Below are 17,169 nucleotides of genomic sequence, written 5' to 3' on the forward strand. Positions count from 1 at the left end.
TTCTTATAAAATCCTTGTGCCTGGTTGTGTTAAGAACTTTTCACAGAAAGAAATCCACAAACAAACAGAAATACAGTTGACCCTTGAACAACATGGATTTGAATGACATGGGTCAACTTATACATGGATTTTTTTTTTTTTGGTAAGTACAGTACTGTAAATGTATTTTCTCTTCCTTATAATTTTCTTAATACCATTTTCTTTTCTCTAGCTTACTGTATTGTAATAATACAGCATATAATACATATAACATATACAATATATGTTAATCAGCCATCAGTAAGACTTCTGGTCAACAGTAGGCTATCAGTAGTTAAGTTTTGGGGGAGTTGAAAGTTATACACTACTCCCTGTATTTGCTCAAAGATCAATAGTATTCACCAACCTTTTGTATATTAACTAGTAGGGCAGTTGTAGATTAGGACTATCTGTATGATTTATATATCTAAAGTCATATGTTTGAACATAATTCTCAATTATTTGCACATATAATCTGTATAAGTCTGCTAGGGCTACTATAATAAAATACCACAGACTAGGGGGCTTAAACAACAGATATTTATTTTCTCACAGTTCCTTGGTTAGAAGTCCAATATCAAGGTTTCAGCAGGTCTGGTTTCCCCTGAGACCTCTCTCTTTGGCTTACTGATGGCTGCCTTCTTGCTGTGTCCTCACACAGCCTTATCTCTGTGTGCACATCCCTGGTGTCTCTTCCTCTTCTTATAAGGACACCACTTGTAGTGGATTGAGGCCCCATTCTTACAACCTCATTTAACATTAATTACCTCCTTAAAGGCCCTTTGTCCAAACATAATCACATTTGGGATTAGGACTTTAGCATATGAATTTGAGGGGATACAATTCAATTTCCTTGCACTAATAATGTAACTCTGGTCTCTTTCTGTCAGAGCCAGGATATGGAATTGAGATTCAAATAAGAATCAGTAAACTTTTCTCTTCTTTCAAAAGTAGCATGCTTCTACAAGCTAAATTCAGTAAGCAGCTCTCTGCCTATATGGTACAATACCAGAGAAAGCAACTATTTTTTTCTGTCCTTTACTTCTCTTTCCTAAATATAAAGCAGGGACATGTCAAGACTTAATAATTCGGATTTTTACCTTAGTTTCCACCCTGCTATGCTGAGCAAAATATCACAGAAGTCTGTTGTGTGTCAGGCAGGGGAGTCAGACTTCTAAGCAATGGGAAATAGCATGATGGATTATGCAATAAGAATGGAGATCAGAAAGTAGAAAGAAATGGATTGTAGAGTACATGTGGGGAACATATGTGTGGGAAATAGAATTTCTTTAGTGCGTAGTCCATTAGGAAGTTCAATATTCACTTATGCATTCATTTGGCAAATATTTCTGAGTACTTGTATCAGAGTTCTAATTGATGTGGTCCCTAAATCACCACAAAGAAAAGCTGTGACTAGAAATATCTCACTTTGTGCTACCCTAGCAACTTGCTCTACTTGAAGAAGGGACACTAAACACTGACCCAAAACTTATCCCCAAGGATGTGGACACAAGAACTTTAATGGGAATGTGGGTTTGAGACACTTTTTCACCTGTAAGGTGGTTGTTGCCCCATTCTTCCTCACATTATTTTGAGCAAATAGCTATTCAAATATGACAGAACTGAAAAGGAACCGACATGGAACTCATATGTAAATATTAGCCTTTAAAAAGAATAAATAAATATTGCAAGCAAAGGCAGCTGGAATATCCACTTCTATAATGGGCTTACCAAAGGAATGATAAATATTTAGTATAAATGGTTGCATGAAAGAAAATACTAAATCACAATGGGAAGCCTAAGAAATTAGATGACTAGACAACAAAAAGATATGGAAAGACAACTGACAGCATTTTTTAAAGTAAACAATTCAGTGGCATCTGGGTGGCTCAGTCGATTAAGTGTCTGCTTTTGGCTCAGGTCATGATCTCAGGGTCCTGGGATGGAGCCACACATTGGGCTCCCTGTTCAGTGGGGAGTCTGCTTCTCCCTCTCCCTCGCCCCTCCCCCCGCTTTGCACCCCTCTCTCACTCTTTTTCAAATAAATAAATAAAATCTTTAAAAAATAAAGTAAGCCTTTCAAAAAATAATTAAGTACCAGGAACAAATAGACAGTATAGGAACTATAAGGGAAATGGAGATTGGATTGGAGAAAAAGAGGAAAACATTAAACAAAAAGATAAACAATCATTTGAGAGAAAGTAAGAAAGAAGGAAGGGAATGTTAATACAACACAATCATAAAAGTAGTCTACAAAGAAAAAATGTCACAGAATAGAATAAATACTAAATACTATCAAGAAAATTTCCTAAAATAAAAGAAAACAAAACCTAACTGAAAAGGCAAATCAGACACCTCCCCAAAAAACTGACCTCAAATCATTAACGCCAATGAATATGCTAATATAATTATTGCACTTTAATAACAAAGTAAGGGGGAAACTTTGGATTTGCAGACAAAAAGACATATATAAAGGAAATAAAGTCAGATTGAGCACAGACTTTATAACAAGAAAGTTTTATGCTAGTAGAGCATGTAAGATATTTAAGATACTCAATGAAAGAAAAATGCAAGCCAGGTTTTTTCCTCCAATCAAAATGACTTTGAAGATTAAAAGTCACAGTCATGGGCGCCTGGGTGGCTCAGTCGTTAAGCGTCTGCCTTTGGCTCAGGTCATGATCCCAGGGTCCTGGGATTGAGCCCCGCATCGGGCTCCCTGCTCTGCGGGAAGCCTGCTTCTCCCTCTCCCACTCCCCCTGCTTGTGTTCCCTCTCTCGCTGTGTCTCTCTGTCAAATAAATAAATAAAATCTTTAAAATAAATAAAAGTCACAGTCATGAACACATAAGAACTCGGGGAATATTGTTCCCATCAGCCCTTTCTGAAGAAAATAAAAACAAAAACATTGCAGATCAACTAAGAAATGATTGGAGAAGCTTCTGCATAAGAACTAATGGACATTGAATAAATGTAACTGTAGAACTAGGGCTAAATACAGGGTATTTGTGTGATAAAATATCACATACTTGATATATATTTTAGAAATACATGTATAATACAATTATCAAAAACAGGGAAAGAAGGCAAAGAATATATGGAAAGTTAAATATGATTATTGAATATATATTAGGTATTAGCTGTTAATGATAGAATATTGCTTTAAATTGCATGTTGGTAGAGGGAACTGAGAGATTACTAGCACAGAGAATGTTGTTCATAAATGGAACCAAAAGACAGTATCTCAAAAAAATGGGATTATGGACATTAGTATAAAGATATTAATATGAAGTTATTCATTAGAACAAAAATACAAACCTTTGTATGTTACAAATATAACAGGAAGTAGAAACAACCATCATACTGGGAGTGTTTGTGCATGTGTGTGTGTGTGTGTGTGTTCATTTATGCATATACGTAGATCTATGCATTTCCATTTCCATGTAAATATAGAACAAGATAGGGGAACTGCTACAGAACATATTGGTACTATCAATCAATCAATAAATAAAAAGGCTTAGCTCCAACTAAATGAAAAAGTATTTTTTCAGATTGGCTAACAAGCAAATTCCAACTCTCTGCTGTATATAAAAAAACATTACTAATGCAAACTGAATAAGAGAGATTAAAAACAAAAATATGGTCTTCATGATTTTATGCTAGCTCCAGTATTCAACTTTTAGCAATATATTAAAATTTTAGCAAAATCTTCTTACTATATGGTGTCCATCAATGCCTGCCTTATATAAGCAAATATTTTCATCCTGTTTCTCCCTGCAGGTGCCTGTCTCTCCCCACATATTGTGTTAGTTGTTTGTCCAGTGTTTGCCTAATCACAGAACTGATGAGTTAAAGAAAAGACATTAATTTGCAATTTATCCAACCTTTTCTTTTTTGAAGTGTGGGAGTGACACTCTTTCCCACTTTCCACACCTCTGACATGAAACCAAAGTTGGTACAACCAATTATAAAAAAAGCAATGGCCCAAAAATTCCACCTTCAGGTATACCTTAGATACTTGCATCTACCTGTCCTCTGAGATGAGTAAAATAATATTTAAATCAGTGATAGTCACAATATTCAGACACTAGAAGCACCCCATAATCTATCAGCATGGAAAATAAATGAATGGAAATAAATTATGAAATAATCATATACCAGATTGCTGTACAGAAAGGAAAAAAAATGAGTGAATTATAACTATATGAAACAACACGAATGAAACTTATAATATTGAGTGATGTCATCAAGATGATAACATAGGTCATTCCTGACTTCAGTCCCAGTCACAAGAAGAACAACTAGCAATTATCCATAGATGAGACACCATTGTGAATATCCCAGAACATGAGAGTGAGGCTAAAGCAGCCTCCTGGACAACAGAGACTGAGAAGGATCGCATTAGAAGGGTAAGAGGAGGAGCTCATACCAACTGCATCACCCTTTTCCCCAGGCTGGCACACTGAGAATGCCCTCCTAAGCCTATGGTTTCTCCAGTGGGAAAAAGAGAGCCAAAGGTGAACATCAGGTTCTCTAGTATTGCTGGACACTTTCTGAAAGGCCCACTTGGGTCTCACCTTACAGGGATCACTGAGGAGCTTTACCACTGGGGATCACATAGGAACAGAGAAGGTGGGTAGTACTTAAAGCAACCAGCACTCAGACCATGGCAGATCACATTCCTACTTGTACTGGCATTGGAGCAGAGATCCCAGTCAGTGGCTCTGCCCATCTGCAGAGCTGAGCTGGTACTATGTGTGGCCTGGGAACCGGAGGGTACTTCTGCCTAATTTGGGTTCTCAGTCAACAAGATGTGCCAGGTGTGGAGCCCATCCTACCGCCCCACTGCCCAGAGAAGTAAATGCAAAGTCCTGACCAACTGCTGAGTAGAGCCTCCAGTCCTGCCCAACAAGGAAGTCTGGCCAGAGAAATCAGGAAGCCAAGGAGCCCATCCTACAGCTGCACTTTCATCACTGTCTTGTCAGAGATTCTAGCCAATAGCTCTGCCCACCTGCAGAGCTGAGCCATTGACCCCATCTGACCAGTGAACTCAGTGGGCAGCCTGCCTTATTTGGGTTCCCTGCCAACAAGTTGTGCCAGCCGTGGAGCTTGTTCTATAGTCCCACCTGGAGAGAGAAGCAAATCTGCAGCCACACTCAACTGCTGAGTATAGCCTATGACCCACCTGATCAGGAAGCCTGATCAGTGAATCCAGGAAGCTATGGAATTCATTCTACAGTCAGCTTGGACTGGGAACCAAACCAACCATCCTGTCTCCTGTTAAGTATAGTCTCTGGCCCCACATAACCAGGGAGCATGCAGAGTGATCTTGGACAGCCTAGGAACCTAGCCTATGGTACTGCTCACCAGCAAGCAGATCCTAGACTGTGACCTTGCGCAATTGCTGAACAAAGCCTATGGAGTCGCCCAGGCAAGGAGCCCAGGCAGTGGACCCCACATAATCATGGAGCATAGCCCGTGGCCCCATCTGAACACAGAACCCAGACAGTGACCCTGCCCAACTGTGGAGCACAGTCTCTAGCTCCATGTAACTATGGGAGACAGCTGGAGGCCCCCCTAAAAAGTAGCCCAGCCTGTGACTTTACCCAACAATGAAACACAGCCAGCAGCTTACTAGATTGTAAAGGCCAGCCAGCAGTCCTGCCCAGGTTTGGGACACAGTCATAGCCCCTGCATAATTTTAGAGCACAACTTAGGCCTTATCTGACTCTTAGCCTTGCTTGTGGCTCCACTAGAACACAGAGACCAGATGGTAGCACCATCCGGTTGGAGAGCACAGCCTGAGGCCTCCCGCAAACAAAAGCAATGGTGCTTAGTCCCTAGCCCTACCCAATTGTGGAGTCCAAACCCCTGCTGGCACCACCCTGGTAGGGAACACAGTCTGTACCCCATCTGGCCAGAAGTGATTAAAGAACCCGGTAAGGGCACCACTAGACTGTGGAACACAGCCTGTAGCCCTGCTTGAATGCAGAGCTCAGTTGGTAGGATAATCAAACCATAGAACACAGATAGCCCCTCCTCTTCCCCCCACCTCAGAGCACAAGCATTGGACCCACCCAAACCAAGACCCTGATAACAAGCATTGCCTGCCCACGGAAGCTACCACAGAAATAGTCCAGTACCTCAAGCTGATGGGTGAAGGTTTGTCCCTGCTGAAGTGAACCTATAAAGTCTAGGAGACTACTTACTCAAATGTTCAGGCACAAACATGAGGAATCAAGGACCACAGACTCTGCCTCCACCTTTATTGTGAATGTGATCAATACAACAAGGGAAGAAGAAAAACAAGAAGGAATGTGAAACTGTAATAGTCAGGACAGTGGTATAGGGAGTTTCATGTGACTAGAACAAGCTATGCTCATGATGGGCATGCAGATGGAGTGCATGGAGTGGGTGACCTCCTAAGATAAATGTTTCTCCTAAGTCGAGCATTTACTCCCTGGATGAGCGCATTGAGCCGCAACAAGAATCTGTTTTCAGCCCAGATACATTAAAGGGGCGAAATTTTCCAGACACTCCTTCTTTGCTTTTCAACTAATCTCATCCAGGGAGGCATGTGTTTATTAAATCTCTAGCCAGGCACTATGAATTCCCACAATCTTCAGGCACAGTGTAAAAGTAGTGTGCACAAAGGGCTCAGTGAGTACCTATGCCTGTTTGCTGTTTGCTCCCAGGGCCATTGGGCAGGAGGGTACTTTTGGACCCTGATTCTGACACCAGATCTGTTAAAAGATAAACTGGACTCCACAAACAGGAGCTAAGGGAGAGGTTTATATAGAAAAGACATGTGGGTAAGCAAGGGAATATTTGGTTTGCTATAGCTTAAGCAGTTATCTAATTTGCAAAAACCTAGTTGGCTATTTGTAGTTGTCTGTTCTTGAGTTTCGTTTCCTCAGATGCAAGTGCATTTTACTCTGGTTTAGGTTTCAATTTACTTACAGGCTACCAAGGCATTGGACCCACTTCATTTTTTTTTTTTTTTTTAGATTTTATTTATTTATTTGAGAGAGAGAGACAGAGATGGTGAGAGAGAGCACAAGTGGGGAGGAGAGGGAGAAGCAGGCTCCCCGCAGAGCAAGGAGCCCGATGTGGGACTCGATCCCAGGACTTTGGGATCATGACCTGAGCCGAAGGCAGATGCTTAACTGACTGAGCCACCCAGGCACCCAGACCTACTTCATTCTCATGACTTCTTTGATTACTTTAACATATATTTTAAAACAATTTTAACCCCAATTAATTTAATTAGTAATAATTTGCAAATATGCAATGATAAGTAGAAACACATCTATCTGTTCTGAATTTGAAATGGATACCCCCCCCCTTCCCTCTCATTCCACCAGTGGATTCTTATTCACCTGTAAAAGAAATAAGAACACAGCCTGACTTTGGGGGTTTATATTTGTGATTTCCTCTTTCACAGGGCATGTGAAGAATAGTAAGCCTTGCCAAGCTCTACTCCCCAGCAAACACACTGTACATGCATACACAACCAGAATGAAAATCCTACCAGTTCATATTCTCAAAACTTGGTTTGTGGCAACAATAGCATTTTAGAAGTCTCAAGTTTTCTACATTGTGCATATGAGCTAACAATTTTTTTGTGACTAAAGCCTGCTGAAAGAATTAACCGTGTCACATATACTAAAGAGGTGGGCTTTTGGATGATGTCCCTCTTTTATTCTCCACATTTATTCATCCCTTTATTGTGTATAATTAAGCTGATGTAGCAATATTTTGGAACTTTAAAATGAAATCTGTAAGATTATTCATCTATCTTTCCTTTCCTAGGTAGTGAATTAAAACATGAGAATCAAGGGATCCTTAACTACTACATTCCCAGCAAGGACAATGGCTGGGGAAAGGTAATTGTAGCAACCATGCTCTTCTAATGTTACATGTTAAGAAAGCACTAATGATGGGAAGTGTTTGGGATTGTCACGTGGAATGGGAGCCTAATGTTATAGAAGGAGCAGAGACTTTAGGTTACTTTTCAATGGTTCCTAGAGTTTAATTGCTTCAGAATTCCACCTCTAAATCCCATGTTTTTGTCCCCCTCAAGAAAATGGGGACAGAGAACTGCTTCCTCGCGGATTCTCAATGATCTATTCTGTCATTTTCTCATCTCCCCCATCTGTGCTTTTTGTCATCAAACAATAACTTGGTAGGAGTTGGAGTAAGTGGTAGAGAGGCTCATCTGGGTTGGGTGCCAGAAGGGATGGCTGCAATGGTAACTGCACTTTTTTTTATTCCTGTCATTGCTAAAGGTGTTTGGTATTTTGGAGGAAGCTAAAGAGCAATTCAATTTAGAAGACTATTCCATCAGTCAGATAACGCTGGAACAAGTCTTCCTGACCTTTGCTACGCCAGAGAACACAGAAGGGGATTGAAAAAAAAAGGGTGCAATGAGATTCACTTCTAACTACTGACACTATGTATTCCTTAGTACTCTCTACTACACCTGGATACATAGAGGGGCATTTCTGTGTGTGTATATCTTGATATATATATATGTGTGTATTTACTTATGTAATAAAGAGTTCCCCCAAAGGAGACCATATGTCAGTTCTTTGTAGATTTACCTGGATGGCTTGTGCAAATCTAAAATTCCTGTTTTTTTTTTTTATGCTAGAAACATGTAAGAGCAGCATTTATCAGGGTGGAGACAAAGACTTATTCCTGAGTATTTTGAATGAACAGAAACATCCAGAAATGATGGGGCTGTCAGATGGGACAGCCTGAAGAGCAAAAGCTTTATGTTTTAGCAACTGAATTATATGTAAGAAGATCATAAAGCCTGGGGGGGAAAATCATCTTTCCCATGAATATGCATGTGCACACACACACACCAATTTTATAACAAAAAGAGTCAAATTAAAATCAGTGTCAGAGTTTATGGTGATAAGTTGGATTATTTCCAAAATTCAAAACAAGATTCTACATTTGTCTACATTTGAAGAGAACTTTTGCTCCAAGAATATTTAGAGTCCAAGAAAGGAAGCAAAAACATTCTTTAAAAATAGTGTGTTTACTTTTCTACTCTTGCCCAATTCTCTGATTAAAACAAAGGAGAAAAAAGGTATAGAGGGAGACAGTTCTTCTGAATCTTGTTTGGGCCCATGGAGTCCCCCATAAAAAAGCATGAGAAATCTAATCACTTCTCTAGATTCATGGGCAGATAAGCAGACAAGGAGGATGATCCTCCTGAAATTACAAGATGGAAAGAGTCACTGAAGCTGTTCTATTTTGAGGTGGTTTGGGGGTGATGGTTTTTATATCCTCAATTGGATATTGTAATAAAGTGATATCCAGAAACTATTGTTTTATTGTTTTTAGCTGTAATATAACTTTCTGTGGGTTCCCACCAATATTACCCATAGATCTCTGCCATGTGATTTCAGTAACCGCAAAATTTGTTTCCCAGGCTGGCCATCTCTAAAAAAGGAGAGAAAACTCATTTTATTAATTTAAATTTATTTTATTATTTTATTTAGTTGCATCTCATCACCACTTGGCTTTATTACTGATCCTTTAAAAAAATTCCTTTAGTCAGGTAGTCTTTTTCACTGTCCCTCCCTATTTCTCAACCCACCTCTTCTCCCAAGAAACAACAACAAAGGGTACATTCCTCTACTAAGCACTTCACTGCATTGCATCATTTAATCCTACTACAAACCACTAGGCTAGGTAGTGCTGCTATTATCCTCATTGTACATGGAGGCTCAGAGGGGTAAAGAGATTTCACCCAGGGTCACCCAGCAAGCAAGCAGGAACATCTGTCAATATCCCCATTAGGAGCCAGGAAACCACACAGCAATTTGAACGTGAACGGGAAAAGTTAAAAGAATTATTAACTATAACAGGGGGTTAGCCATAAGAAAGTACAGAGAATGCTCAAGAATACACTATGGCTGAGAGAAATTACCCAAGGAAGAAACAAACTTGGAAGAGGACTCCTCCCCAAGGCTGGGATTCAGATCATCTTGGAGAAGGTAAAGTTGGTGGGAAGTTCCCTGGCCTTGGGTCGAGGCTGTCCCACACCTGCTGAGAAACAGGAAATGCCCCATAGGGTACAGGCCGCCTAGGCTGGCCAACAGGGAACCGGCTGGATCTAGCAAGCAGGAAACTTTTCTGTGCTTGTTGGCAGGCTGGTGCTAGGAAGGGGCACCTGCGAGAGTCACTGAGCATCCACGGTTAACGGGCGTGGGGGTGTAGGGTGAATGCCGCGAAACGTCCTCCACACCTGCTGCTGGCAGCAGCAAGGTGGTAGTAAGAAAAATCAAGAGAAAACACCCGAACCTGGACCAGCAGCCCTTGGTCCTGCAGGGTCCATGCAGCACGCTCTCCTGACAAAGCTGAACCCGACAGCTCGAGAGCCCAGCTCCGTTTAGCCCTGAGAGGCCAGAACCCGACACCTGGTCCAGTAGGGAAGAGGTTTGCCCTCCGATAGAATCCAGACCCTGGGCTTCCAACCATTACGCTACCGTGGAGGTGCGTATTGGCTGGGGCGGAGGTCCGCCAAGAGAAGCGACCATCAGTGGACTGGAGCAGCATGAGAGGGGTCCGGGGGTGAGGCCCACTGAGTGGCTGGCGGGTCAGGGCAGCGGTGCAGAGGACGCAGTGGGGGTCTCCACGCGCTGAGCGCCCACGGGCAGAGGCGGCGCATGCCACCGGGTCGCCGCGCGTCTGGGGCTCTGAGTGGCCCCCGGAGCAGGGCTGCGGGCCCCTGTGCCTGCGCCTCTGCAAGTTATCTGTTGACCCCCACAGACCGTGGAGCGCGGCGGCCGCTGAATCTCCTCCCACCCCCTGCCACCAGCTACTGGCCCGCTGAGGGCGACCGCGACACAGGAGGGAGAGGGGAGCCAGCGACAGATGGAGAATGGTCGGGTCGTCCAGTGGGGTGCAGAGGCAAAGAGCCTGGGAGCAAGCGAACGGCCCGACGTAGGGCCCTCAGGGCGGTGGGGCCTCGGGCAGTACGCGAGGGAAGAGTTTAGGGAGGCCTCACGCTCTGAGGTGTCCCGGGGCCGGGTGGGCCTGGGCGCGCGCGCATGCGCGAGGAAGGGGCGCGAGGTGGCGGGGCCGCTCCCGCGCTCAGCCGCGGGGCGACTGGGGAAGCCGTTGGGAGCAGGCCCCGCGCCGCGGGTGACGCGGGTCCCTCACAGGTGGAGGTGGAGGTGGAGGTGTGGCCGTGGCGGTTACGAGGCCTGAGCGGTGAGTGTGGGACTTCCCCGCCCCGGTGTCTTCTCCGCAGACTCCCCCGGGGAGGCGGAGGGTGCTCCGTGGACTGCCCCCCGGAGGCCGCACTCTGAGCGCAGAGCCCGTAAGTGCGAACCCCGCACGAGACCCCCAGGCCCCCACATGCACTGGAACCGTCCACAGCCCTCTCTGCTCCCTCCAAAACGATACCCAGCCCCCCCTGGACGTGATATACATATTATAATATTACCTGTACGTCCCTGTCGACTGTCAGGGGCCGCACACCCAGTGTTGACCCTCCGTCCTGTGTTTTGCGTGTCCCTCGCTGGACCTCACTCCCATCCTTTTCCTCTCCGGGTCCCCCTGCTCTGGGGAATGCATCCAGGGCTTCCGAGGGAGGAGAAAGTGCCCTCCCCCTCAAAAACACCAAAACAAGCACAGGAAGTAAAGGACCGTTCTCTGGACCCTGAAACACACACGGGAGCTAACGAGAGCAAATTAAACTTTTATTTGGGCTGTGCCAGGTATTTGAAAGCCAGGGCTCTGGAGGCACGTGTTGTGGGTCTAGGCCTGCGGAGGCCAGAATTTATTTGCTATGTGACTGTCCCAGTCAGCTGGGGCCGCCGTAACAGAATACTGTAGGCTGGGTGACTTAAAAACAACCAGTGTATTTCTCACAGTTCTGGAGGCTGGGAAGTCTCCGATCAAAGCTCCATGCAGATTCAGTGTGTGGTGAGAGCCTGATTTCTGATTCACAGACAGGCGTCTTCTCAACGTGTCCTTCACATGGTGGAGGCAGCAAGGGAGCTCTCTGGGGCCTGTGTCATAAGGGCACTAATCCCACTCATCAGGGCTCCATCCTCATGACCTCATCACATGCTGCGTGTCCCTCATGGTGATACCATCACATTGGGGTCAGGATTTTCACACACGAACTTGGGGAGAAGAGGAGGACACCGACATTCAGATTATAGCAATGACCTAATGTAAATTGCTTGATTTCACTAAGCCTCAGTATCCTCCTGTAAAAGAAGCTGGATACTACTATTTGTACCCATCTCTGAGGGTGATTAGAATATTTCAACTGACAGGAGGTAGTAAACGTTCAAGAAATAGAGGAAGGGGTATGGAAGTTAAGTGCTGCAGGAAGCTCCAGTGTCTTTGTTCTCCTCTGCCGAGGCGGAAATTGCACTGAACTAAGTTAAACAGGCAAGGAAGACTTTATGCACGGTTCTAGGAACTGGGAAGACAGGCCAGAACTCAGTCTGAGCTCAGTTCTGCTGAGACAAAGGATGGGAAGGTGTTTGAGGGCTGAGTGAGACAGTGGGAATGTGCTGGAGGACTGTAGAGGGGAGGTTGACCAGTAGAACACCTTGAGTAACTTCCTGAAGTTCGCTCACTGGTTCTCTGTGATTAGGCCGTGTGTGTTTGCTGTTGGTGCCTGTTAGAAGCTAGCTCCTACCCTCCCACAGAGACTGGGAATAGGGGTGCTATCTTCCTTGAGGATTACATGTCAAAGGATGACTCCCAGGCCCTTCAGAAAGAGAGTTTGGGGTTGTAAAACAGAAAAGAGGCTTGTAAAAAGAGTTATATATGTTTTAAACAGAGAAAGGATGTTTAATTAAAGGTTTTCTAAAGCAGATGCCCAGAGGAAAGGGTGGTCAGGACCTAGAACCAGGGAGAGCCATATGTATAGTATTAGTCCAGCTCAGAGGAACATTCAAGCCATCTTGGTCCCCTCATTTTATGCAAAGTAGGCAGAAGATTTAAAAGGAAAGGTACCTCTGTTTTAGCAGAATTAAGAAAGCTGCTGTGTTTCATTCAGAACAGCTCAGTGCTTTTCAGAAAAGGCAATAAACTGTAGTGAGTCTAAGTCTCATTCTAAGACTTTAGGACTGTAAGCAGTGTAATGGCTTAATTTTCAGTAACTCCATTTGTTTTTTGAGAGCCCACACATCAATAGGTTGCCCTAAAAGTTTTTGGCCCACCAGGTTCATGTCCCTTCAACTTCCTCCTCCTTTCCCTCCCACCTCAGTGTTGCATCCAAGTTTGGGATGGACAGGAGTGGCAGTGCATTTGGTATTTAGGGTGTTAAAAGTTCAGAAATAGTAGAGGTAAAACCAATGAATCACTGAAGTAGTAATTACTAAAAGTTTTGTGCATACACCAAAAAGACAGTTCATGAACTATGAGCACTCAAAGCAAAACATGGAGTGATTGGATTAATTGTCATAAAGCAGCTTATAGTGTGAGAAGGCAATGACTGTTTATTCTTCATAGTGATTTGTTATGGTATTAGAATATCTTAAATGATAGGAAATGGCTAGTGGTTATCATAAAAATTTTGGGAAACAGTTTTAAGTTTTGCATATGATTTCCAGAGGCATAAGCAAGAAGTGAGTGAGGTTCCGTTAGCCTAGCTAAATTAAGCTTTGTATGTTTAAACTGGTTTTGTCTGCTCAGGGAATTTCCAAGGCTGGTCTCTGATTGTTTTTCATTGTAACAAGGGACAGAATATTGAGGGTAAGGTGGTTTCCTCACTAGGCTCTTTTGGAGTCAGACCTCTTCTGCCCTAAGATTCTTCCATATCTATCTGGGGAATAGTGAAGGAGGTGGGTTGACAGGACACTGGGAAACTGCTTTTCCTCTTTGTGCATAACTTCATATCTGTTGTTTTATCCTAGAAAGGATAAAGGGAAAGAACTGGCCTCTGTCTTTTTAGGCTTAGGTGTTGTTCTCTAGTCCTTGGAGCAAGAGAAAAAAGTTCTTGGACCATTAGGTATTTTATTGTCTTTGGTGCAATTGTAAATTGTTGAGAGTTTTTTGATTACTGATTCACTTTCATTGCTGGCAATTGGTTCAAATTGGTTCTGTTTTTTTCTTAATTCAGTTTTGGAGGTTATATGTTTTTAGGTATCCCTTTTAGGTTGTCCAGTTTGTTGACATATAATTTTTCTTAATATTTTCTTATAATTCTTATTTTTGTAGTGTTGGTTGTTCTTTCTCTCTTATTTGTAATTTTATTTATTTGGGCCCTTTTTCTTGTCTTATTGTTAAGTCTGGCTAGATGTTTATCAATTTTGTAGAAAAATTAAATTAGATGGATACCTAGAAATAAACCTAATCAAAGAGGTGAAAGACCTGCACTCTGAAGACTGTAAGACACTAATGACAGAGTTGAAGAGAACACAAAGAAATGAAAAGACATTCCATGCTCATGGACTGGAAGAACAACTATTGTTAAAATGTCCATACTACCAAAAGCAATCTACAGATTTAATAAAATCCCTATCAAAATACCAACAGGATTTTTCACAACTAGACCAAAAAGCCCAAACAGCCAAAGCTGTTTTGAAAAAGAAAAAGCAAAGCTGGAGATACCACAATTCCAGACTTCAAGTTATATTGCAAAGCTATCATGAAACAGTATGGTACTGGCACAAAAATAGACACATAGAGCAATGGAACAGAATAGAAAACCCAGAAAGAAACCCACCACTATATGGTGAATTAATCTTTGAAAAAGGAGGGAAGACTATCCAATGGGAAAAAGACAGTCTCTTCAACAAATGTTGTTGGAAAAACTGGTCAGCTACATGTAAAAGAATGAAACTGGAACATGGTCTTTCACCACACACAAAAATAAATTCAAAATCAAATAAAGACCTAAACGTGAGACCTGAAACCATAAATATCCTAGAAGAGAGCACAGACAGTAAGGTCTCTAACATTGGCTGCTAACAACATTTTTATAGGTATGTCTCCTGAGGCAAGGGAAATAAAAGCAAAAATAAACTATTGGGACTACATCAAAATATAAAGCTTCTGCACAGTGAAGGAAACAATAAAACTAAAAGGTAATTTATGGAATGGGAGAGCATATTTGCAAATATCAAATCCAATAAAGGGTTAATATCCAAAATATATAAAGAACTGATACAACTCAACACCCAAACAACAAATAATACAATTGAAAAATGGGCAGAAGACATGAACAGACATTTCTCCAGAGAAGACATCTAGTTTGCCAACAGACACATGAAAAGATGCTCAACATCACTCATCATCAGGGAAATGCAAATCAAAACTATGATGAGATATCACCTCACACCTGTCAGAATGGCTAAAATTACCCACACAAGAAACAATAGGTATTGGTGAGGATGTGGAGAAAGGGGAATCCTCTTGCACTGTTAGTGGGAATGTAAACTGGTGCAACCACACTGGAAACAGTATGGAGGTGACTCAGAAAGTTAAAAATAGAACTATCCTTTTGATCCATCAATTGCACTACTAAGTATTTACCCAAAGGGCACAAGAGTACTAATTCAAAGGGGTACATGCACCCTGATGTTTACAACAGCATTATCTACAATAGCCAAACTATAGAAAGAGCCAAAATGTTCATCAACTGATGAATGGATAAAGAAGTGGTACGTACACACACACACACACACACACACACACACTGGTATATTACTCAGCCATAAAAAAGAATGAAATCTAGCCATTTGCAATGATATGGTTGGAGCTAGAGAGTATTATGCTAAGTAAAATAAGAGAAAGACAAATACCATATCTATTTGAGAGAGAGCGAGAGAGTGGGTGGGGGGGTGAGGAGCAGAGGGAAAGGGACAAGTAGACTCCATGCTGAGCCCAACACAGGGCTCAATTCTCAGGATCCTGAGATCATGACTCGAGCCAAAACCAAGAGTTGGATGCTCAACTGACTGAGCCACCCAGGCGCCCCCACTCATATGTGAAATTTAAGAACGAACAAGCAAAGGGGAAAAGAGGCAAACCAAGAAACAGACTCTTAACTATAGAGAACAAACTGAGGGTTACTGAAGGGGAGGTGGGTGGGGGGATGGGTTAAATAGGTGATAGGGATTAAGGAGTGCAGTTGTTGTGATGATCACTGGGTGTTCTATACAATTGTTGAATCACTATTGTACACCTGAAATTAATATTACACTGTATCTTAACTAACTGGAATTTAAATTAAAACTTAAAAAAAAAACTTAAAAAAATAAAAATGGAATTATCATAATGATCCAGTAATTCCACTACTGGGTATTTATTCAAAGAAAATGAAAACATTAATTTGGAAAGATATATGCACCCATGTTTACTGCAGCATTGTTTGCCATAGCCAACTTATGGGAGCACTCCAAGTGTCCGTTGATAGATGAAAGGATAAAGAAGATGTGAGATATATGTATATATATATGATGGAATATTACTCAGCCGTAGAAAAGAATGAAAATCTGGCCATTTGCAGTGACATGGATAGAGCTAGAGAGTATAATGCTAAGTGAAGTCAGTCAGAGAAGACAAATACCATATGATTTCACTCATATGTGGAATTTAAGAAACAAATGAATAAAGAAAAAAAGAGATAAACTAAAAAAGGCTCTTGACTATAGGGAACTAACTGGTGGTTACCAGAGGGGAGGTGGTTGGGGAGCAGGGTGAAAAAGATAATGGAGATTAAGAGCACGCTTATCATAATGAGCACTGAGTAATGTATACAATTGCTGAATCACTATATTGTACACCTGAAACTAATATAACACTGTGTTAATTGAACTGGAATTTAAAAAATAAATAACAATTAAAAAAAGAAACTGCTGAGGCTTTCCGAGGTATGTGTATCATTTTGTACTTCCACCAGTAATTGATGAGACTTTTTGCTTTGCATCTTCTCAAATGTTACGTGTTGTCTTTTTAGTGTGTATGTTGAGGTATCTCATTTTGGTTTTATTTGTACTTCGCTGATGACTTACGATGTTGAGAAGTTTTTCCTGTGCTTTTTTGTTAATATTTTATTTTTTTCAAGAGCAGTTTTAGGTTCACAGCAAAATTGAGGAAAGGTGTAGCGATTTCCCATATACCCACAACCCGCATGCATGTGTAGCTTCCCTCACACCACTCCCTC

The 17,169-nt window shown here is 42.1% G+C and overlaps 2 protein-coding genes across 2 annotated transcripts in view; both read left to right on the forward strand.

Moving 5' to 3' along the window:
- The window catches only part of LOC123840983 (phospholipid-transporting ATPase ABCA3-like), a 172,070-nt gene extending 163,530 nt beyond the window's left edge, over window positions 1–8,540 (forward strand). The window contains exons 30-31 of the mRNA XM_064590316.1: window positions 7,827–7,900; window positions 8,303–8,540. Coding sequence (XP_064446386.1) covers window positions 7,827–7,900; window positions 8,303–8,425 — 197 coding nt within the window. The 3' untranslated portion in view covers window positions 8,426–8,540. The remainder of the gene's footprint in view (window positions 1–7,826; window positions 7,901–8,302) is intronic.
- A 2,543-nt stretch (window positions 8,541–11,083) lies between these two features.
- LOC123840994 (phospholipid-transporting ATPase ABCA3-like) overlaps window positions 11,084–17,169 on the forward strand; it is a 157,206-nt gene continuing 151,120 nt past the window's right edge. The window contains exon 1 of the mRNA XM_064590317.1: window positions 11,084–11,246. Within this exon, the coding sequence (XP_064446387.1) occupies window positions 11,084–11,246 (163 nt within the window). The remainder of the gene's footprint in view (window positions 11,247–17,169) is intronic.

Source organism: Mirounga angustirostris, unplaced genomic scaffold (assembly GCF_029215605.1).
Source record: "Mirounga angustirostris isolate CCGP_5_RB_7025 unplaced genomic scaffold, mMirAng1.0.hap1 SCAF_5, whole genome shotgun sequence".
Lineage (NCBI taxonomy): Eukaryota > Metazoa > Chordata > Mammalia > Carnivora > Phocidae > Mirounga > Mirounga angustirostris.